Here is a 25826-nt window from a genome sequence, read left to right on the forward strand (position 1 = left end):
TGTATTTATTTATTGTCTAACTAAGATTTAGGATGATTTTCTAAGAGAATATGCAAAAATATTATAATATAAGTACCTGAATTTCAAATAATTCCACTTATTCATATAGGTAACCAGATATTTCGCGTCCATGTAGAGTCGAGATCGACTCTGTTTACGTTTGCGGATTATAAGAAAACTATGGAAGACCAAACAGGCCAAAAAAACTTATTTTTCAGTGACGAAAATTTCAATGTATTATTAAGCTGAGGCTGGCCAGTACCAGATGGGTGACCATTTGTATGAGTTTGGTTTTTAATGTGTATGTGTGTGGGGGCCAGACTCCCCAAAATGGGGGGGGCAATTTAAAGCAGAATAAAAAAAAATTATTTCAGCGCGTTTGGTCCACCGTAGTCGAAAGGCGGCAAACGTTTTCAAACGGGATCGAAAAAAATGATGCTATTTTTAACACAAAGGGCACAACATTTATCGAATTTTTTTTTTGTATCGATTATTCAAAGCATGCCCTGTTTAATAATGGTCATGCATTATTCGGCTCGCTAAAAAAAAATTGTTAATTTATTTATCAAAAATTTTAAAATGGCTTTTTTCGTATAAATATTAAAAAAAAATTTTTTTGTTTTGCTTAACTTAAATTAATTATTTTACTTAACATATTCACCGAATTTCACACTTCAAAACTCAAAAGCGGGATAATTAAACACAATCGAAGTTCTGATATTCAGACGTCAAAATAAGGTATGCAAACAATTTTTTTTTTTTTAATCTATAATTCTGTCCCTTACAACAACACAATATGTTTTGTTCAGTTTCAGATGATTATTTTAAGCATATTTGTTCCCACTTCAAAACAAGGGGTGTTTTGTAAGCAAAAAAAAAATATATATATAAATATCGTTTATGAAAAATAAGTACACTGTTATAAAGTTCATTCTTCTCCTAATAATCGCTGAAAATTTCGTATTGATCGGATAATTACCTGATTTTGGTAGATTTTTAAAAAGACGGTCCGTCAAAAAGTACTGACCTGCCCCCCCCCCCCCCAATTTTGGCGGTGCCTAATTTAAACCTATCGAAATTTCTATTTATTATGAAACATAATAGTTCAAATAAGTAAAAAATATTTATTTTTTTTAATTTAAATACACATATTGAACAAAAATTTACCTTGAAGTTGCAATTAAAAAATTGATATAAAGTTAATATTATTATGTTTTTTTTTTAAATAGCTTTTTTTTCGAATTAATGTATACTATAATCAGTTGAATTGCCAAGAAAAAGAAACTTCGTAAACATTAATTAATTTTTAAAAAATTAAAACGATTAAAATTCCATTATTTCAAAATGTCCCATTACAACATAGATTTTTAATTGTGTTTAATTTTTTTTTTAAATATTAAGTTTTAATATAAACATGACTCTTGTCAGCTATTTTATCGCAAGATTAAACCAATTTGAAAATATTATTGCACAATATTAAGCATTTTGTAGGCCCCCCTCATATTTTGTTTGTCTCTTTTACCGAACAAAATATGGAAGCCCGTAGGTAACCAAAAGAACATTCAGTAAAACCGTATTTCATATTTAATATACAAATGTTTATAATATTATTAATCATTAAACTGTGTAAATCTTAAAACCTAACAAAATTATAACAAAGATTAATTATTAATTGCAGTTTGAAGAAGATAAACAAAAGTTTTAAAAAATCATTAAGTCGCTTCTGCTTTTCCATAGTTCGTATAGTACACACAAATCTGACGTCACGGAAACATGCGGTCCAATCTTCACAAACGTTTGACAATCCCTACCGTGCATAAAGTATTGTTACCTATTTGGGCTAGCGTTGCTAAACTCTCACTGTTAGGCAAGGTAAAAAAAAAAAGAGTTGCCAACTAAATAGACCCCGCACTGTCAACTAAACTTCAACCTGCGTCCCATCGATGAAATATGTGTGCCTGTTTTACAAGTATTTTAATTGAGAGTGCCCCGACGAGCTCCAAACCTTGTACACCCTCGACACAAATACCCCCTATAAAGCCGACAAGCAACAAAATTCAATCCTTACACTAGAGACCCCTAAATACCGAAAAAAACTTCTATTCAAATAGCTTCTTCCCACGAACTACTAGACTTTGGAATTCCCTCCCGGGCCCCTGCTTCCCTGATTGTACTGACATACAGAAGTTCAAATGTAATGTGAACAGACATCTCGCTGTTCAACTTCTTACATATTACCTCTGAAAATTTTCTCCCAAATAACCACTTTAATTTCGGTGACGCTGTGCGTTGTTTTTGGTGAAAACGCACTAAAAATAAGTAATAAATTAATAAAAAAAAATACTGAATTATTTTGTGTCAGTTTTGGTGCACGGTATTTTTTTAAATATAAAATATAAGTATTAGGTTGGTGCAAAAAATAATGTTTTTTGACAGGAAGTTTAACCTAAAAAAAACGACATTATTTTTGCACCAACCTAATACATAATAAAATGTTCATGCAATTCTCTTTATTAGATATAGAGGCTAAACTGGAGATGCACCACGTCATCAATAATTTCAGAGCATTAACGAATTAAACGCTATTAGAAAACTATATCTTCGAAAAAAAAACTACATTAGATCGTTTGAAGGTTCCGTAGCCATATTTATTTAATGTATTTATTTGCTTCCCCCACCAAAGAAAATTAGGCACAAGGCCGTTTGAAATGTGGGGTAAACCCAGCTTCCCTAAAAGTAGGCAAAAAGGTGGCACTCTGGTTATCAAAAATAACAATTGTCCCTGTTTAGAGGGCTTCCCCTCCATTGACTTGTACAAATTATCTTAAGTACAGCATTTGCAGAACAGATACTACACTTTAATCCCTGCCTTATATTCATTTATGCATTAGTGCAGAGATTTTTTATTTTTATTTTTTTTACATTATTCTCACTTTTTGGATAATTGTACACTTTTTAATTAAAAGATGGTACAGCATTTTATTAATTCAATATCGTAAGACTTTAATAATTATCTTTGAAATAGTCACAAAAAACTGATATTTATATTTCCAGAGAATTTTCAAGCTGATTTATTCGAACGGCAATGTTCACTGAATATTTATATAATTAAAACTAAAAAAATCTCTCTCTCTCTCTCTCTCTCTCTCTCTCTCTCTCTTAGTAACCCAAATGAGGGCGGCATATTTATTTTTTAATATAATTATCCAATGACACGTGTTTCGACTGATCAGCTAGATTCAGCCACTCTGATAAGTCGTAGACGACGAAACCCGTGTCCATGGATAATTATATTAAAAAAAACTGTATATATATATATATATATATATATATATATATATATATATATATATATATACAGAGAGAGAGAGAGAGAGAGAGAGAGAGAGAGAGAGAGAGAGAGAGAGAGAGAGAGAGAGAGAGAGAGAGTATTAAAGTATGTTTTTCCTTCCAGAATGGAACATAATTGTGTTTCTGTGTAGCTTAGTTACCAAAATAAATAAAAATAAAATATATTTCCACAAAACTACTATTCACATATTGAGCACTGTTGAAGTAAATACTCTCTCTCTCTTTCTCTCTCTCTCTCACACACACACACACACACACACACACACACACACACACACACACACATACACATTCTTTATTTGTTTTTACATAAGCAGTAATATGTTGTTACACAGTCATGAAATGTTCCGGTCAGCTACTTGCTGGTAACTAGAGACCTCTTCAGAAGATACAGTTTATACGAAAGCAAACTCGTATAAGCTGTATCGCCTGAAGAGGTCTCAAGTTATTAGTAACTAGCTGACGGAAACATGCTCATGATTGTCTAGCAGCATATTCCTACTTATGTAAAAACAAATAAAGAGTATACTGCTCTACTTTGGTATTGAGCACTTTTGTATTAACCTCGTAAAACTTCATTGGTCACTAAACCTCTAGAAAACAATAACCTCAGATTATATATATATATATATATATATATATATATATATATAGAGAGAGAGAGAGAGAGAGAGAGAGAGAGAGAGAGAAAGGGAGAGAGAGAGAGAGAGAGAGAGAGAGAGAGATTCCGTGTTTGTGTGAATATATGTGTGTTTACTTTTTTCTTTTTTCTACAATTTGGCCAGTAGCAAATATGCCAATCTGAGATCCCACTCGCTCACATTTAGAACATTTTCGTTACTGATTGGTTTAAATAAAATATACACAAAACCTCCGCCCCTTCCTTGCGTCATTTTCTGTGTTGACAACGCTATCCGAAATTTCTTACTAACCACACCCACCTTCGTCCACCAACACGTGCTTTGCACTTTACTTAAGAAACTCCCACGATGGTTTGGAGGAGGCTAACGACTATATAACGCCATTCCTACGGGACAGTCGAAAACACTTTGCTTGTGTGTTCTGTCGGGGTCTTTGCGACCGTCGTTCGGGACGTCTATTTTCTTCCTACTTGCTGCTAGTCAAACTCGGCCAGCAGTTATGTGGGTGGTCAATCTTGCCTACCTGCTCGTCACGAGCCTTGTGGCTTCGGCCGCGCCACCACACAATACGACGACGACCACTGAAATGCCGAGGAAATTTCACAAGAGCAACAACCTCCTCACGTGCTACCAGTCGGACAATCACACCAACTCGGTGTACGACTTTTCGCTGATGGACGTGCATGGGGAGAAGGCGGTCCCGTTGTCCACTTACAAGGGCAAAGTCTTACTAATTGTTAACGTTGCCAGCTTCTGAGGGGCAACCCCCCAATATTTTGGTCTGAATGCACTACAAGAAGAGTTTAAAGAGTTTCAAATTTTGGGCTTCCCTTGCAACCAATTCGGATTGGTAAGTACCTTCTTTAATTATATATTTTATTTAGCAAACAAAATGTCGACATAACAAAATAAGGCACACGGCCAATTCTTTAATATTGTCTTTAGATTTGTTACTGCGTAATTTCTATTCGAGTTACATGGATGGTGTTGGCTCTCCTTTTTAGCATCGTTTTGAAATTTTTAGTAGAATTCGCTGGGTAGCCTGGCAGTAAATGGCGAACTGCCAACTGGCTATCTTTTGACTCCCATGAACCCAATCTGAATAGGTGCTCTTCGTATCAGTCAGAATTTATTTTTCACCGCTGGGAAGATTTGAGACAAAGTCGGGAAATAGCGATTTGAAAAGCCAGCGAACTAAAAAATAAAAAAACAATCTGGCGGAAAGAAAAACAAATTCCTAAGCATTCTCATCGGCATTCTCTGGGTGGGGCGCCTCAGGTGACTAGTAATAAACTAACCCCTTCTCAAACGGTGAGAAAGTAGGCTGGGAACTTTTTAGTAGGAATTTTTGACACCCCTAACACAAAACTGCGAATAAAATATAAAAAACTCGTAATTTCTCTTTTTAAAGTGGGTTGTTTATTTTCTTTATGGATTATACTTCCAAAATAAACTAATAAAGTTGTTTTAAAAGTAATAGAAATATTTTTTTTTAAACAGTAATGAAATTAATTGAATTTTACGAGCTCGGTATTTTTCAATTTTTAAACTTTAAAAATCTATCACAATTTTTCTATCGATTCAATTTTTACGATATTTTAAGGGTCAATGTGAAACTTTATGCTCTTTCCAAACCAAATATAATATTTTAGACAACCGTTTTTTTTTTATTTATTCACGCCCCCCCCCCCATTTTGCAGTCTATTAAAAAGTAAATAATTAATTTACTTACCAAAGTTTTATATATCACAAATTGAAGTTAAAAGATCAATAAATAATATATTCAAATTTAAAATTAAGAAAAGTAGTGGTTTTTAGAAATTTATCTGTAAAATCCGAAGTTTAAAACCTTTTTTTTTAAAACACGTTCTTTGTTTTTTCTTTTGTTATTTAAAAAAAAAATTAGGGCTTGAATTACATTTTTCGAGTAGTTTTAAGCTTGGAAAGACAAGGGGTCGAATGATTTTACGCCTCCCATTTTGAAATGTCTATTACAAAGTAAATAATTAATTTACTCACCAAAATGTTATATATCACAAATTGAAGAAAAATGATCAATAAATAATATATTAATATTTAAAACAAAAAAAAGTTGTGTTTTTTTAGAAATTTACCTGTAAAGTACGAAATTTGAAACCATTTTTTAAAAAAAAACCCACGTTGTTTGTGTTTGTTTTGATTTCTAATGAAACCTTGGTCCTCGCTCCTTTAATTGAAAAAAATTGGGCTTGAATTGCAGTTTTCGAGGTGTTATAAGCTTGGAAAGACTGAGTGGAATTAGTCAATATTTTTCACGACATTTCTGACACACCTAATGAGTAATATGTGGAATTTCCAAGTGTCCCACTAGTATTATATTATTTTCACTGATTGTTATTCTAATATGTATATATACATATATATATATATATATATATATATATATATATATATATATATATATATATATATATATATATGTATATATATATATATAAATAGATATATATCTCTATGTGTGTGTGTGTATATATATATATGTGTGTGTTGGTGTGTGTATATATATGTGTGTGTGTATATATATGTGTGTGTTTGTGTATATATGTATGTGTGTATATATATATGTGTGTGTGTATATATGTGTGTGTGTTTGTATATATATATGTGTGTGTATATGTGTGTATATATATATGTGTGTATATATATGTGTGTATATATATATGTGCGTATATATATATGAATATATATATATATAATTTTATATATATTTATATATATATATATATATATAAATATATATATATATATATATATATGCATATGTGTATGCACTAAAAAGCAATGATACAGCGAAACAGTCCGTATGGAAGAGAGCGATATATATATATTATTTATATAACATATATATATATATATATATATATATATATATATATATATATATATATACATATATTATTTATATAAAATATATATACATGTATAATTTATATAATATATGCATATATTTTTATATAATATATACATATATTTTTTATATAATATATACATATATTATTTATATAATATATGCATACATTATTTATATAATATATATGCATATATTATTTATATAATATATATATATATTATTTATATAATATATATATATATATATTATGTTTATAATATATATACGTATATTATTTATATAATATGTATATCTATTATTTATGTAATATATATATACATATATTATTTATATAGTACATATATACACATATTATTTATATAACATATGTACATATATAATTTATTAATATATATAGATATATTGTTTATACAATATATATACATATATTATTTATATAATATATATACATATATTATTTATATAATATATATATACATATATTATTTATATAATATATATATATATATATATTATTATATAATATATATATACATATATTATTATATAAAATATATATGCATATTCTATTTCTATAATATATACATATATTATTTATATAATATATATACATATATTATTTATATAATATATTTAAATATATTATTTATATAACATATATACATATATTACTTATATAATATATATACATATATTATTTATATAATATGTATACATATATTACTTATATAATATTTACATATATTACTTATATAATATATATATGCATATATTATTTATATATTATATATACACATATATTATTTATATAATATATCTACATATATTATTTATATAATATATATATACATATATTATTTATATAACATATCTACATATATTATTTATATAATATATATACATATATAATTTATACAATACATATATTTATATTATTTATATAATATATATACATATATTATTTATATAATGCATATATATACATATATTATTTATATAATATATATAAATACATATATTATTTATATAATATATATATACACATATTATTTATATATTATATATATACATATATTATTTATGCATTATATGTGTATATATATATAATATTTATATAATATATATACATATATTATTTATATAATATATATACATATATTATTTATATAATATATATATACATATGTTATTTTTATAATATATATACATATATAATGAATATAATATATATGTACATATATTATGCATATAATATATATACATATATTATTTATATAATATATGTACATATATTATTTATATAATATATACATACACATATATTATTTATATAATATATGTACATATATTATTAATATAATATATATACATATATTTTTATTATTAAGATAATATATATACATGTATTATTTATATAATATATATATACATATATTATTTAGATAATATATATATACATATATTTTCTATATAATATATATACATATATTACTTATATAATAACTATATACATATATTACTTATATAATAATACAAATATATTACTTATATAATATATATATACATATATTATTTATATGATATATATGCATGTATTATTTATATAATACATACATGCATTATTTATATAATATATATACATATATTGTTCATATAATATATATACCTATATTATCTATACAATATATATATATTATTTATATATACATATATCATTTATATATATATACATATATTATGTGTATATACATATATTATTTATATATATATTATTTATATTAACATATATTATTTATATATACATATATTATTTATTTATATATATAAAATTTATATATCGACATATATTATTTATATTTATATACATTATATACATATATTATTTACACATATTATTTATATACATATTATTTATATATGTACATATATTATTTATATATATACATATATTATTTATATATACATATATTATTTATATATGTACATATATTATTTATATATGTACATATAATATTTATATATATTATTTATATATATACATATGTTATTTATATATATATACATATATTATTTATGTATATACATATATTATTAATGTATATACATATGTTATTTATATATATACATATATTATTCATATATATACATATATTATTTATATATATACATATTTTATGTATATATATGTACATATATTATTTATATATATATATATCTTATTTATATATATGTACATATATTATTTATATATATGTATATCGATTATTTATATATATATATATATTTACATAGATTATTTATATATATATGTACATATATTAATCATATATATGTACATATATTATTTATATATATATGTTCATATATTGTTTATATATGTACATATATTATTTATATATATATGTACATATATTATTTATATATGTATATATATTTATAAATGCATACATATTTTTTATATATAAGTATATATATTATTTATATATATATGTATATACATTATTTATATATATATTATTTATATATATATTTATATATATTATTTATATATATGTATTATTTATATATATATAGGTATATATATATATTATATATATGTATATATATTATATACATGTATATATATTATATATATATATATGTATATATATTATTTCTATATGTATATGTATTAATTGTGTATATATGTATATGTATTATTTATATGTATATATGTATATATATTAATTATAGATATATGTATATATTATTTATATATTTATGTATATGTATTATCTCTATATAATAAAATGAACTGATTTTTTCTCGTCTGATTTTGACCTTAATAGGATTAAAAATCAAGATATTTCATGCAAATATAATATGCACAAACGGCAGAACAATATCTTAGGTGTGTTATAGGCTTATTATTTCTCAAATTCCTCGATTATCTTAGATTTCTATACTTTTCTGCTGAGAAGTCACGGCCAAAATCGGTTAAAATCAATGGAAGTGGTAAAATATTTTCTCTCTAATAAATTCCTCCTCCCCCTGCCAACACTTAACACCGTTTGGGGATCGTTCACAAGGAACAGTTGAGAAGAGAACACAGTGCTCTGTGGCGTAGTGGTTAGCGTGCTGGAAAATTCACATTATATTTTCACGTTCTCGCCGACCTACCGTAGTCGTTTTTTTTTTTTTTTTTCCTAAACAACTGGAATGGACTTTTCTTGGTGGCCGAACTATTAACGTTGCAGATGTTTTTTTTTTCACACTTTATTTTCCTACTTTTACTCATGACTCCGGGTTTGATCCTTTCTACTTACTCACCATAACATTTTTAAAACTCCCCCCCCCGTCCCGGAAACAAACAATTGGGCAACGCCGGGTACCCCCGCTAGTTTATATATATATATGTACATGTATTATGCATATATATATGTACATGTATCATTTATATATATGTACATGTATTATTTATATATATATGTACATACATTATTCATATATATATATATGTATATATATTATTTATATACATATATATATAATATTTATATATATATGTATATATATTTTATATATATATATGTACATATATTATTTATATATATGCATATATATTATTTATATATATAATTACATATAGTATTAATATAGTTACACATATTATTTATATATGTATATATATTTTATATATATATACATATATTATTTATATATACATATATTATGTATATATATGTATATATATGTATATCTATGTATATATATATATATTATTTATGTATATATTATTTATATATATATTAGTTACACATATTATATGCATATATATTATGTATATGTATATATATTATATATATATATTATTTATATACGTGTATTGTATTATTTATATACATATATTATATTTTTATATAAATATATTATATATTATATTTATTATATATATAATATATATGTATTTTATATATAATTATATATATATAATTATATATATAATTTTATATACATAATTGTACATATATAATTATATATATTATATATTGTATATATATTATATATATTATATATAATACATATATATAATATATATTATATATATGTTATATGTATGTGTATTATATATGTGTATTATATATATGTATTATATATGTATTATATATATGTATTATATATATGTATTATATATATGTATTATATATATGTATTCTATATATATATGTATTATATATATATGTATTATATATATGCGTATTTTATATCTGTATTATATATGTATTATATATATGTGTAATATATATATATATGTATTTTATATATAATATATATATATGAAATATATATATGAATTATATATATATTATATATATGTATTGTATTATATATATACGTATTATATATATGTATTGTATTATATATATGTATTATATATATGTATCATATATATATGTATTGTATATATATATATGTCTTGTATATATATGTATTGTATATATATGTATTATACATATGTATTATATATATATGTATTATATATATGTATTATATATATGTATTATATATATACGTATTATATATACGTATTATATATATAGATGTATTATATATATATATATATTTTATATATATATATTATATATATGTAATATATATATATATGTATATATAAGGACTATCCACTTATCTAGTGTTTCCTTTTCAGATTAATTATATTTTTAACTCATTTCAAAGTGTTTTTAACATGTTTTACTAACTGTTTGCTCGTATATATATTATATATATATATATATATATATATATATATATATACATATATATATGTTATATATCATATATATATATACATATGTATATTATATATATATATATTATATATATCGTATATATATATTATATATGTTATATATATTATATATAGGTTATATATATTATATATATCATATATATTATATATATGTTATATATATATTTATATATATGTTATATATATATATATTTATATATATACATATATATACACACATATATATACAAATATATATACATATATATATACATATATATATACATATATATACATATAAATATATGTATATGTATATACATACATACATACATATATATATATATATATATATATATATATATATATATATATATATACCCGTGAGCAAATTACACGGGCCAAACAAATTTTATACATATTATTGAACTGAAACATACCCATTCCTGTGTCTCGATACATCTTCTACCATTATATGTAATCAGTTTTCTATAATAGTCAACCATATAGCAGCCTATTTCTGATCAGACAAGAACGTTTAGCTTTATATTATATATATATATATATATATATATATATATATATATATATATATATATATATACATATATATATATATAAGCTGAACGTGTATGTCTGGTCAGGAATAGGCCCCTATATGGTTGATTATTATAGAAAACTGCTTCATATAATGATAGAAGATGTATCGAGGATCAGGAATGGGTATATTTAATCTGGAAGAACAGTGGTTCATAAACATCGTGGGGTCTGCGTTATTATCTAATAGATATACATATATTATTTAATAGGTATACTTATTATTCATATAATAGATATTCCTATATTATTTATATAATATATATACATATATTTTTATATAATATGTATACATACAGTTTTATATAATATATATACATATATTTTTATATGATATATATACATATATTTTATATAATATATATACATATATTATTTATATAATATATATATATATATTTACATATATCATTTATATTATATACATACATATATCATTTATATAATATATATACATATAGTATTTATATAATATATATACATATATTATTCATATGATATATATATACATATATTATTTATATAATATATATACATATTTATATAATATATATATACATATATTATTTATGTAATATATATACATATTTATATAATATATATATGCATATATTATTTATATAATATATATATACATATATTATTTATATAATATATATATATACATATTTATATAATATATATAACCACACATATATTATTTATATAATATATATAACCACACATATATTATTTATATAATATATATAACCACACATATATTATTTATATCATATATACACACACATATTATTTATATAATTTATACACACATATTATTGATATAATATATATACACACATATTATTTATGTAATATATATATATACACGCATATTATTTTTGTGATATATATACATACTAGCAGGGCTACCCGGCGTTGCTCGGGACCGTATAAACAATGAAATAACAAAAGCAGATATTGAACATATGTTTTATTCTTAGGGAAGAGGAATCTTTCATCTCAAGTTTTAGCGTTACAAACAAACATTTGTCTTTTATATATATAGATAATGACAGTTTTTTTGGGGCCCCCCTCGAAGATAATTGATCAGTTGACCAACTTCTAGTGGTCCGTTTGACGTGAAATTTCGATATTTGTCATCCGGGTGATGGGGCTCTGATATGATTCCAAATTTGTCAAGTTTGGTTCTGTCTTTCAAAAGTTTTAGCGTTACAAACAAACATACATACACACAGACGTTTGGCTTTTATATATATAGATTATTTATATAATATATTTACACACATATATTATTTATAATATATATATATACACACACATATTTATATAATATATACACACATATATTATATACATAATATATATATGTATGTATATCATATATTAGATACATATATATTAAATGTTTTGATATCCTGTAAACACAATATTATACAATCTCTTTTGCAGAAACGTAATATTTCAAGTTTTAATGAAGACAGTTAATGAATTATATAAGATTTTCAAATGTTCGCATTGTTTGACAAAAACTGCAAATAACTACCATTTTGAAAGTAAAATGCATGCAAGAATTTGCAAAACAAAACTCGATCAAAATTGATCATGATTAACTCTTTAAAATAGCGCCCTGTCATTTCGATTTCCATATTTCGAAAATGTAAAAATCTTAAATATTAAAAATATTTGTCTTCATTTGAAATATCACTTTTCTGCACAATAACAAATCATTACTTCTTTCCGTACGTGGGAAAGGTAGACACAAGGACGGTTTTTAACGAGGTAAATAGATATCCGGCTTTTTTCCCCCAAAATAATCGTATTGAGACAGAAAGCTGCATAAAATTAGAGTAGTATTTGATCTACTTGCTGAATACTGTTGTCACATCTATCGCATCTAAAATTTTGTATATGAAATCTACTAGTGATGGGACGATGACAATATTTTCCCCGATTCCGATACAATTACTGATTCCGTACTAAATTCCCAATTCTGGTGGAATTACCGCTGCCGATTATTTATAAATCTCTAAGTGCATAACTATATAGTGGTTATTTTTTTTTAATTGCCGTAAAAACACGTGTTAAATGTACAAATATTTTTTCAAGCGTAAAAATACAGATTTTCGTTTTACTAGAAGTTTAAAATAAAAAAATATTATTTTATTATTACTACCAGCTGTGAAAAATCTTGCTTTAAACTAAAATAACTAATATTATAATGCAAAGAATCGTTTTTGGCATCGGAAAATAGGCCCAAAGTTTTCCGATATCCTCAAAAGTTTCAATTTTTCCGATTCCCGATTCCGATTAATCGTCCTCATACAAGTATCTACTCTTGTAATATATACCGAATCATGTAGATTGTAATTATTAAAAAATGCACATTTTTTTTTTCGAAAATACTTTTTGAAAGTCCTATTTATTAAATACGAAAATTGAACGAAAGAACGGATAACGCTCATCTATCTTTATCTTTCTGGCAACGCATATTTTTTAGGATACAGTCTGTCGCTACTGGTAGAAGTGGCGACTAGAACGCGTCTACCATAATTTTCACGTTTTGAATAAAAATAAGATAATAATATACCTAGGATTATAGTGTAGCATATTTTCTGCCTTCAATCAGAGAATCAGAGATTCTCCGATACTGAGACAATTTGTTTCCTGTACCAACCCGTAATGTACTACTTAATTCAGGGGATGGTTGATAATCCCCACATCAAAAACCGACCATGTGTCTAACTTTGTCCTTGTGGGCAGGTGGGGAATATGTGAGGATTCGCATACTCTCTTTCTAGTAAATTCCATCAGTCAATCAACTAGTCATACCAAAAGGCGCCAAAAAGGTACCACCACTGAGAGATAGGTAGCCACAGAGAAGGCGACCTTTTTTGCTTGTTTGTTTGTCTGTAAATACAAAACCCAATACTTTAATAATATACGTGAACATAAAAAGTTTAAAGAAAATGTGGAAGGAATTTTTTTTTATGAAAATCGCTTCGGATAAGTCATAAAGCCACTTGATGTAAGAATCTTCACGGTCAAAAACTAATCAACGATAAGTGTTATAGAGATAGATTCCTGTCCAGAAAACAGTTGCTTTCTCCCTTTGTTGACAACATCGACCATGGAATGAGAGGACTAAATGACTAAAATAATTAAAAAAAGCGAGTGTTATAAGGTTAGCGAAAGTAAACTCAAAGTTCACTTTCTATTCTCTTTAATAGAATGAAAGATTCGATTATCCGCCGATTCGTTCAGTTGCGACCATTATGGAATTCGTGTTCGTCTAGACTGTTTGAAATGGTCTTAATAAGATCACTTAGTATAATTGACCGACCCGGATCTAAACCAATGCGAAATGGCATTAAGTAATTTGGTGTTAGTAGAGCAGATGTATGTTAACAACATCGGTCGCAAAAGCAAGCTAATACAGTCCTTGTGATAAGATAATTAACGGATTCCAGATGTGAGCTATATACAGGTCAGGTCCTGACATGGAATGTAGCTGAGGAGGTGTCGCCCAATGCAGTCTGATCTGCCTTGATATGGTGCCAAAGCGACTTCGAAATCTAGCGGAAGTAATCTTGTCTGTTCCCTACAAATCTACTGCTAATTTTATAAAATTCCTTTTTTATATATAATGGTTTGAATTAAAGTTTTTAAATGCAAAATTCAAGTATCATGCATTTTTAAGGGATTCTGTGAACTAAATTTCGCAGGACTGCTTCCCTGCTGGTTACAACTGGGGTCGTCTTTATACACAGTGTCATTCCTTATCTCATAAGTAACAATCAGTTCATACCATTGATCAATGTTAGTACTTCCATAGTGTTCCTCATCTTTCGGCTGGACTACTAAAACCAAGTTTCTACCTCCCCCCCTCCTTGAAGAGAAAATATTTTTTAAGTAAGGCCTGAACAAAAATCGCCAGAATCCACAGGAGCCCTACTAAAAGGAGTAAATATTGTTATAAATATGATTATAGTTATATGTTGTATATTTATATTTAAATTAGTTTTTTTTTTTTACTTAATATGGTTAAATTGCATTTATATGTAGGGAAAACACGTTAAAATAAGTTAAAACAAAAAAAATATTGTTGACCTTGTATATGCTTTGAATAGCAGTAGTGGCTTTTTTTTTAAATTGCATTTTCCCTCCAAACAAGGCACATTGCCACTTTGGTGTAGGGGGCTACTATCGGGGGCAGCAACTGCTGGGGCACTATGTTGGGATTTGGGCAGCAAGATGTCGGTTCATGTTACACTCGAACTTCTGCATGTCAGTAGAGTTGAGGAAGCAGGGACCTGGAATGGAATTCCAGAGCCTAGCGGTTCTGGGGAAGAAACTACTGGAGTAGAAAGATCTTTTACATCTAGGGATCTCTACTGTGTGGGGGTGGGATTTAGCTGCCTGTCGGGTTTGTCGAGGGTGTCTACATCATGGGGGCACAAGTGTCTGCAGTTCGTCAGAGCATTCACCATTAAAATACTTGTAGAACAGGCAGAGGGATGCAACATTTCGTCGATGGGACTGAGGCTGAAGCTTAGATGCCAGTTCAGGGCCCATCAGATTGGTGACTCTCTTTTGAACCTTGTCTAGGAGCGAGAGACTAGTAGCAGATGCACCAGCCCAAATGTGACAGCAATACTCCATACATGGGACAATAGTGGCCTTATAGAGGTGCAGGATACTTTCGGGTGTTAGTAGTTTTCTAGCACTGTAGAGAGAGCCTACCTTCTCTGCACAGGCCCTGTGAACTTTAGGCAAGCAGTTTGAAAGATGTACTCTCAGATAAAGAGTCTTTGGCCATTGCTATTGGTAGCAGAGAAGGTTTCCTCTAATTATTGAAGGAAACCAGTTTAGTCTTGGCAGCATTGAATGTGACCATCCATTTTTGTCGCCATTCCACTACAGATTGGAAGTCATCCTCTAGTGTTTTTGCCATTTCTTTAGATATGTGTTCATTTGTTTTCCTGTCATGCCTGTTATAGAGTGTAGTGTCATCAGCATATATACCCATCTCAGAGGCAGTTTTGTCGTGGGGGTCATTAATAAATATTAGGAACAATAGAGGTCCAAGGATAGACCCCTGAGGCACTCCCGCATTTATATCACACTGTTTAGATATACGACCGTCGAGGACAACCTGGATTTTTCTCTTATCTAAGAAGGATTTAATTATGTTAAGTATTCTACCAGTCATACCGTATAATTTAATTTTCCTGAGGAGACCCTCATGCCATACCCTGTAAAAATCCTTAGATATATCTAGAGCTACCGCTCTGCCCTCCTCCGCTTTGTCCAGTGAATGGTATATACGTTCAGAGATTACAGTGAGGATGTCTGCTGTGGAACGGGCTTGTCTATATCCATATTGTTTGTCAGTCAGAAGTTTAGCATCTGTAAGGTGCCGAACTAGAGCATGATTAATTATGGTATCAAATATTTTGGCGAAAAGAGGGAGGAGGCTAATGAGGCGATAATTTGATAGGTCAGTTCTTTCACCAGAATTCTTGAATACTGGTACCACAGAAGCAGTTTTCCAACAGCCGGACAGCATGATTTATTAAGGCATTTGTTGTAGTTTGGAGAGAACTGGAGCTACTTCGGCTGAGCACTTTTTTAATAGCACAGCTGGGATAAGATCAGGTCCACATGCTTTTGAAGTATCAAGGTTTTTTTATGATAGCGTGTACCTGAGCAGAGGTGATTTTTAGATCGTCTAGCGTGACGTCTGTCTGCAAAGGAAAGTCAGGCAGGGGGTGGTTGGAAGGGTCCAGTGTGGAGTTCGAGGCAAACCGGCTCGCAAGCATATTAGCCTTGCCGGTTGCTGAGCAAACAACTTCGTGATTGTTGGTTAGTGGAGGAATTGTTGATTGCCCATTATTTACTACACTGTTGTAGATTTTCCAGAAGTCTCGGGTTCCTAATTTTTGTGCTTCGATGCGTTTTTTAGTGGTTTCAGTAAATTCTCTCTAAGCTGTCGCTATTTCTTTCTTAACCTTACTTCTAGCTTCTATGTACTTCTGTCTGTTTGAACTGGACTTATGTCGGTTAAACCTGCGGAATGCATGCTGCACAATGGCAGTTGCGCAAGTCAAAGTAAACCATTGGGGAGAGTGGGGCTTGCTGTAAAATTTCCGCATGGGAACATGTGCTTCAATTTCTGTTTTGAACCATTCAGTGGTCTCGTTTGCGCACTGTTCAGCAGGAAGAGAAAAAATATTTCCTCATGGGGCATCTCTGATAAGATCTCTGATGGCTTCCCAGTCAGCCTTTTTATAATATCTCGTTGTTTTGAGCACTGGCTCTTCAGTTTTGGGTCTAGAATTTAGGGCGATTTCAACCATTATCACTGAATGGTGAGCGTTCCCGAGTGGGCTGTCAGCCTTTGTTATACAATCCTCGGGAACTGTAGTCAGAAACAGATCTAGAAGTGATGCGTGTTGTTCTTGCTGGTCAGGGAAACGGGTTGGAAACGTAACCATTTGTGATAGGGAGTGAGATATAGCGAAACTATGTGTTGAGCTGCCCGCTGCATCTGTGTGAGTAGAGAATCCAAGCCAGTTTTTGTATGGAACATTAGAGTCACCAAATACATGTACTTGTGCGCTATTGTCGAGGGAGAGTGCTGTGTCTATGCTGTCAGAGACTTTGTTTATTATGGTGCCGTCCTGGGTCGAGGGAGAGCGGTAGAGCGGTAATATCGGACTTTAGATAGAGCGGCTATGAAATAGGTAAGCAGACGAATTTTTTGAAACCGGAAGTCACAAACCGGATCGACGGTTTAAACGCCCAATCAAGTAAGCAAACTGATCTGAGTTTTATAATTATATAGATTATCGCGAAGATCAAAAATGGAACAAAAACAACTCGTGGGGGGGGGTCATACTTCACTCATTGAAACCAGAAACACGAATGATTATTCGCATAGTTGAGAAAGCAGTTATAAAACGGGGAAAATTCTTTAACCAAACTTGTCTCGATAATGATTGGCTGCCGATTATTAGCGGCGTTCTAAAAGTAATGGATCCTAGTTTTTATTTCGCCCAAATGGATCATAGTAGATTTTTAGGGTGCCTGAAATTTTCAGAATTTCGTTGCAGATATTGACGGAGAAGATGCTAAGAATTCAACCTCTGTCATGGACGTGCATCAGAAGCAGATATGTGTCATTGAATTCCTGGTAAAAGTGTATTAAGAATGGTGGTGACTATGTAGAAAAAGAAATGCGGGGGCACTTTTTAAGTAATATACGTTTATGTTGTTTTTTTTATATCCTTGTATTATGACCGCTACTCCCTGTGTATATACATTATTACGTTTTTGTGTGTCTAGAGGTAATCACTGCAACATATTAAATGAAAAAAGAGTGAAAAGAAATAGAGAATGGAGTGGAAAAGAAAAAAAAAATTATCTACAAATGTAAAAGTAACGAAAAATATTTTACATCAAATAAAATGATCTAAGAGAGATAAATAAAGGTTTTGGTTCTAGCAGTTACCATAAATCAAAAATAAATAACATTCACAGACATATTTACTTTGGTCAATATAAAAATTCAGGAAAACCTATATTTACCAATATGATGTCCGTTGGGGTTTCTTTGGGGAGTGGTTTATTTAGGCTTGATGTTTAGTATGCTTTTTACGACCAAGTTTATTTGTTTTCTTGTTAGTGGCCGGAGTTAATTGATTTTAGCAAAAAGGTCTCCATAAGTTTGCGTCCTTTTCATTTGGTGTACGAATCCATAACTGGTTTTACTAACGATTATACTTCTATTTATAGTAGTCGCTGGAAAATGTTCCAGGAATCTTCTGGAACCAACGAAAAAGAATACTATTTTCAGCTATATTTAAAAGTCTCTAGAAACGCTTACTAGGATAGTTTCATTTTCTAATATTAAAGTAATATTTTTATGTTATCTTATATATTATTTTAATTTATATATGATTTATTTTTGTATTATGTATTATATTTCACATTATTGTATAATATTTCAAGTATTATTATTTTATTATAATATTAAGAAATATTTTCATCATATATTATATTTATTAATTATTATGTTTGATTAATTATGTTATTTTGTATATAAAAATTGTAATTTCTTCATACTTCAAGAGGAAAAGATGTTCGCATGTGACTATATATATATATATATATATATATATACATATATATATATATATATATATATATATATATATATATATATATATATATAATGAATTCCACAACCAAACAACGTCGCAGCTCACAAGAGCCATGACAGTGAAAGAACCGCAACATATTATTAAATGAAAAAAGAGTGAAAAGCCAGTTTTTGTGGTGAACATTATATATATATATATATATATATATATATATATATATATATATATATATATATATATATATATATATATATATATATATTTGAAGAATGGGCTTTTGACGGAGGATGCCTCCGGGGTAAATGTTTTCGCATGCTTCATTTCCGTTAAGGGAATTTTCTTTAAACAATCTTCTATTGTCAAAGTGTTTTTTTATTCAAGAAGTCTGCCGGTTATGTGAAAATTTTCAAACGCCATAATGCTTGAAATTGTCCAACTGGTATTGAAACAATTGTAACTTACAATAAAATACACTTTTTGTTGCTATCAATTCCTTTTTTGAAGTCTTGGTTTTGTTAATACAGTATGTTAATGCTCAATTATGAAATATGATAATTTTGTAGCTTATTTTTTAAGTCATCTCTCTTTGGCTTAAAACTTATTGATATATTAAAAATTATTGTATTATACGAACCTAGTAAAACTCAGTATATTACAAACAAGTCTCTATATATTATAATATAAAGCTGAACGTATGTTTGTGTGTCTGGTTACGAACAGACTCCTATATGGTTGACTATTATAGAAAACTGATCACATATGATGATAGAAGATGTATCGAGACACAGGAATGGGTATGTTTGATCTGGCAGAACGGTGGTTCATTAAAATTGTTGTATTTCCTTCTTTCTTTACTACGCGCATGGTCCACAAAGTATGAAAATAAAAAAATTTAAAAATTAGAGAAAAAAAAACGTTTACAAGTGTTTTTGATATAGATGTACATAAGAATACTTTGATAAATATGTTTTAACTTAAATAGGGATGGTATATAAAATTGTGGTGTCTGCGTTCGCGCCTGGCCTCCATAGAATGAAAATAGGCACACGCTTTAATAAAGACTTTTCATATCTATCTGCGTAAGTATACTTTGATAATTATGTTTCAGTTTGAAGAAATATGGTATAATAAAATTATGGGGTGTTCGTTCGCGCCTGATCTCCATAGAATGGAAATATGTCACAAAGTTTAACAAGGTGTTTTAATATAGATCCACAAAATATTGTGATAAGTGTTTCAGTGTGAACAGGTATGGTATAATAAATTATGGGGTTTATCTATTTTATTTTTACTTTCATCATATTTTGCTTTAGTTTTGATACCCCCAAATTCAGAGCTATCTCTTTACAACCCTTTCATTTTCATAACCTATCATACTTTCATAAATCAGAGTCCATTTTCTGTAGGCTGTTTTTGAACCCAGTCAACGACGGGTACTTTTGCTAGTATATATATATATATATATATATATATATATATATATATATATATATATATATACACAAACTAGACTTTTTATGCTGTTAAAAACTGGCGAAAGTTATTGCCCGTTGACTTAGAATGAATGTTTTTTGCCAATTTGATAGTTGAATATGGTTTAATTTGTGCTCATGTTTGCATTAAATACAAATCGTTATTAATCTCTATTAATCCATAACTGTGCATAAAACGGATACCATAATACTTAGTTAGCTGTATCTTAACATAACAAAAGCCCATAAAAGGTTTTAGCAATCTCGGTTCACTAATTTCTGAGAAAACTTCTAGAGTAAATGTGGTATTGTTGTGACTAATCCTTATTAATATATATTAATTCCTAACTCTGCATCGAACGGATATTATCATACTTGGTCCGTTGCACCTCATCATAATAAAGACCCATAGAAAATTTCGGCCAGATCGACCCAGTAGTTTCTGAGAACAAGGGGAGCAAATATACAGATAGACCAATATATAAATAAATATAGTGTTACCATGTTTCATGTTTACGCAATCCTCAGTGTAGGAAATGATAATTGCTGTTAGTCGAAGGATTCGAACCTAAATGCATTTTTATTCCCCAGTTTGGTATTCGACACCTAACCCACCATTAATTGACATAGGATGGAAGGTCATTTAAATTTATGTCAAATTAGCGGACATATACAGTAAGGTAGTTATATTGTGTTTAATGGCCTTGATAGATTGACGGCTTATTTAGACATAGAGACTTAGTCCTTAGAGCGATAACAATATTTTAAATGTTTATTATTTGTACTTAAATACACTAATGTTTCATGTTTACGCAATCTTCAGTGTAGGAAATAATAATTACTGCTGGTCGAAAGAATTTTTTCAGTTAGATTGTTCTTATTTTCCTTCTCTCCTTTTCATAGTAAGAGTTCCCGCCAATATCCTCCTCCTCAAAATGCTTATAAAATGCCAATACTATAGCTACAGTCTCTGTCTATCTTTGTGTCTGTTTGTGGTCCAATTAAAAACAAAGACCTATACAAAGATCAAACTCAACTTTTTCGAGTAGAAAAGGAAACTATTAAGTTTGCTGTTTTTTGTTTACTTTTATTTTTTATTTATTTATTTTCTTTTTACATTAAAATCGCGGGAGCTGTCTTCATATCATATACTCGTAAACAGCAAAGAATACATTTTATTTTATTTGCAACTTAAAATTCAAAATGGTAATGTGACTTTCAGGGATGGGAGGCCGGAATACACACAACGTTGAGGTTCCCAGCTGATATGTTATGAATACCTATTCTGCTAAAAAACTGTCTCCCAGACTGGATGTGCCAATTCCGAATGAACTTCTAACCCAGCAGGAATAATTACAAGAATTCCGTCGGGGTCAGCGAAACAATTTGTTTTCTAGTTTGACATGTTTCCTGGGCCAATCGTTTCGGCTGTTTTAAACATGACATTCAACTTTCTTTTTGCCTTTTAATTTGGGTTGTAAAGCGGAAACACTTGATTGGCAGCAGATAATTCAAGCTTTGTCAGGGTCAGTCTAAGGTTAACCTCCAACCCTGAACAGCACAACATGGTATGACCCCGCCCCACTCTCGTCTACTCCTCTCACCCGAAGCGTGTTTCACTTGAAACTTCGTCTCAAATATCTCATCAACCAGTTTTCTCACACGCACTCCTCGCATTGCGAACTTTTCTGACTCATTCGAAAATGGCACGAATCATTCTGTCATTTTGCTTTCTTTCTCTCGCTTCTTTCTTTCTTTCTTTTATTTCTACCTTTCTATCTATCTATCTATCTATCTATCTATCTATCTTTCTTTCTTTCTTTCTTTTCTTTTTTATTGCATGCTCTTTCTTCCTCCTCTTCGTTCTTTTTTTAAACAGATTTTCTTTTTCTTTCTTTCTTTTTTATTTATTTATATATTTCTTTCTTCCCTTACTACGTGTTCAGTTTTTTTCTGTTTCCATTTTTTTTAATAGCTTTCCTTTTTTTCTTTTTTCTTTTTAGTTTTACATCTCTATCTTTTTATCATTCTTTCTCTATTTCTTTCTCTCTCTTTATTTCGTTACTGCGTGTTCTATCTTCTCTCTCTTTCTTTATTTTTTAACAATGCATTTTCTTTTTGTTTCCCTTTTTCTCTTTTAATACCGTTACTTTAATTTTTCTTTCAGTTTTTCGTTCTTCTTAAAGGATTTCAATTATCGTCTCTTTCAATATTTTTGTTTCCCTTTTTTCCATTTTCTTTTCTTTTATTCATTCTTTCCAAGCCTCAAAGGAAAAGAAAAAGAAAACAACATTCGCTCCTGATGGTAATCGGATGCACCGATAGAAAGCGCCTAAGAAGAATATGGTCGAACAACAACTTTTGCGTCATTTTATATAATTATGCTTGCTGAAATTAAAAAGACCGTTCGGCAAATGGAAAAGATATCCAGAATTTAATTTATTAATGACCTCCCCGACAAAACTGCCTCTGAGATGGGTATATATGCTGATGGCACTACACTCTATAACAGGCATGACAGGAAAACAAATGAACACATATCTAAAGAAATGGCAAACACACTAGAGGGTGATCTCCAATCTGTAGTGGAATGGGGACATAAATGGATGGACACGTTTAATGCTGTCAAGACTAAACTGGTTTCCTTCAATAATTACAAGAAACCTTCTCTGCCACCAATAGCAATGGCCAGTGACTCTTTATCTGAGAGTCAATCTTTCAAACTGCTTGGCCTAACGTTCACATGAAACATGAGTTGGAACAATTACATTGAAAGCATTGCCAGGGCCGGTGCAGAGAAGGTAGGCTCTCTCTACCGTACTAGAAAACTACTAACACCCGAAAGTATCCTGTACCTCTATAAGGCCACCATTCGCCCATGTATGGAGTATTGTTGTCACATTTGGGCTGGTGCATCTGCTACTAGTCTCTCGCTCCTAGACAAGGTTAAAAAAAGTCGCCAATCTGATAGGCCCTGAACTGGGATCTAAGCTTCAGCCTCAGTCCCATCGACGAAATGTTGCATCCCTCTGCCTGTTCTACAAGTATTTTAATGGTGAATGCTCTGACGAACTGCAGACACTTGTGCCCCCACGACGTAGACACCCTCGACAAACCCGACAGGAAGCTAAATCCCACCCCCACATAGTAGAGATCTCTAGATGTAAAAGATCTTTCTACTCCAGTAGTTTCTTCCCCAGAACCGCTAGACTCTGGAATTCTATTCCAGTTTCCTGCTTCCCTAACTGTACTGACATGCAGAATTTCAAATGCAACATGAACCGACATCTTGCTGCCCAAATCCCAACATAGTGCCCCAGTAGTTGCGTCCCCTGATAGTAGTCCCCTACACCAAAGTGGCAATGCGCCTTGTTTGGGGTGAAAATGTAATAAAAAAAAGAGAAAAAAAGAAAGATCGAAAAAGAGAATAAATGTCATGTTCAATCAGACGTGCTTGAATAATTACTTGCTGTCAATATATATCCTTTCTCTCTGTTTAATGTTTTTCTGGTTTCCATCTGTTTCGATTTGGTTTTCTTTCGTTAAGATTTTTCTTTTTTTTCTCCAATGTTTTCTTAGTTTTTGTTAATGAATCATTCTTTTATTTTCTTTGCTCTTTTGTATTTACTCTACACTTATTCGTTTTTCCGTTTTTATTTGCAACTTATTTATTTTATTTCTATCTTTCAGTTTTTATTTCTATCTTTTAGTTTTTGTTTGGATGATTCTGCCAATGTTTCCATAATCAATTCTTGCTTTCCGTAATTCGTTAATTCCATAAGTACTTAGCTTTCTTTATCCCATAATCCTTTTTTCTGTTGTATTTTATCTTTACTTATTCAATAATTATATGTACGAAGGGGTTCTAAAAGTAATGTCATTTCACCCGATTGGATTCTAGTGGATTGAAAATTGCATTGTTATGATGATTGAACTTATGCA

General features: G+C 28.7%; 1 protein-coding gene across 1 annotated transcript in view; it reads left to right on the forward strand.

The window, feature by feature from the left end:
• The first annotated feature begins 4345 nt into the window (after nt 1-4345).
• LOC145295914 (glutathione peroxidase-like) overlaps nt 4346-25826 on the forward strand; it is a 37973-nt gene continuing 16492 nt past the window's right edge. Inside the window, exon 1 of the mRNA XM_080141685.1 lies at nt 4346-4842. Within this exon, the coding sequence (XP_079997811.1) occupies nt 4492-4842 (351 nt within the window). The 5' untranslated portion in view covers nt 4346-4491. The remainder of the gene's footprint in view (nt 4843-25826) is intronic.

This window comes from Euprymna scolopes, chromosome 16 (genome assembly GCF_053919585.1).
Source record: "Euprymna scolopes isolate OS-2025 chromosome 16, ASM5391958v1, whole genome shotgun sequence".
In the NCBI taxonomy this organism is placed as follows: domain Eukaryota; kingdom Metazoa; phylum Mollusca; class Cephalopoda; order Sepiida; family Sepiolidae; genus Euprymna; species Euprymna scolopes.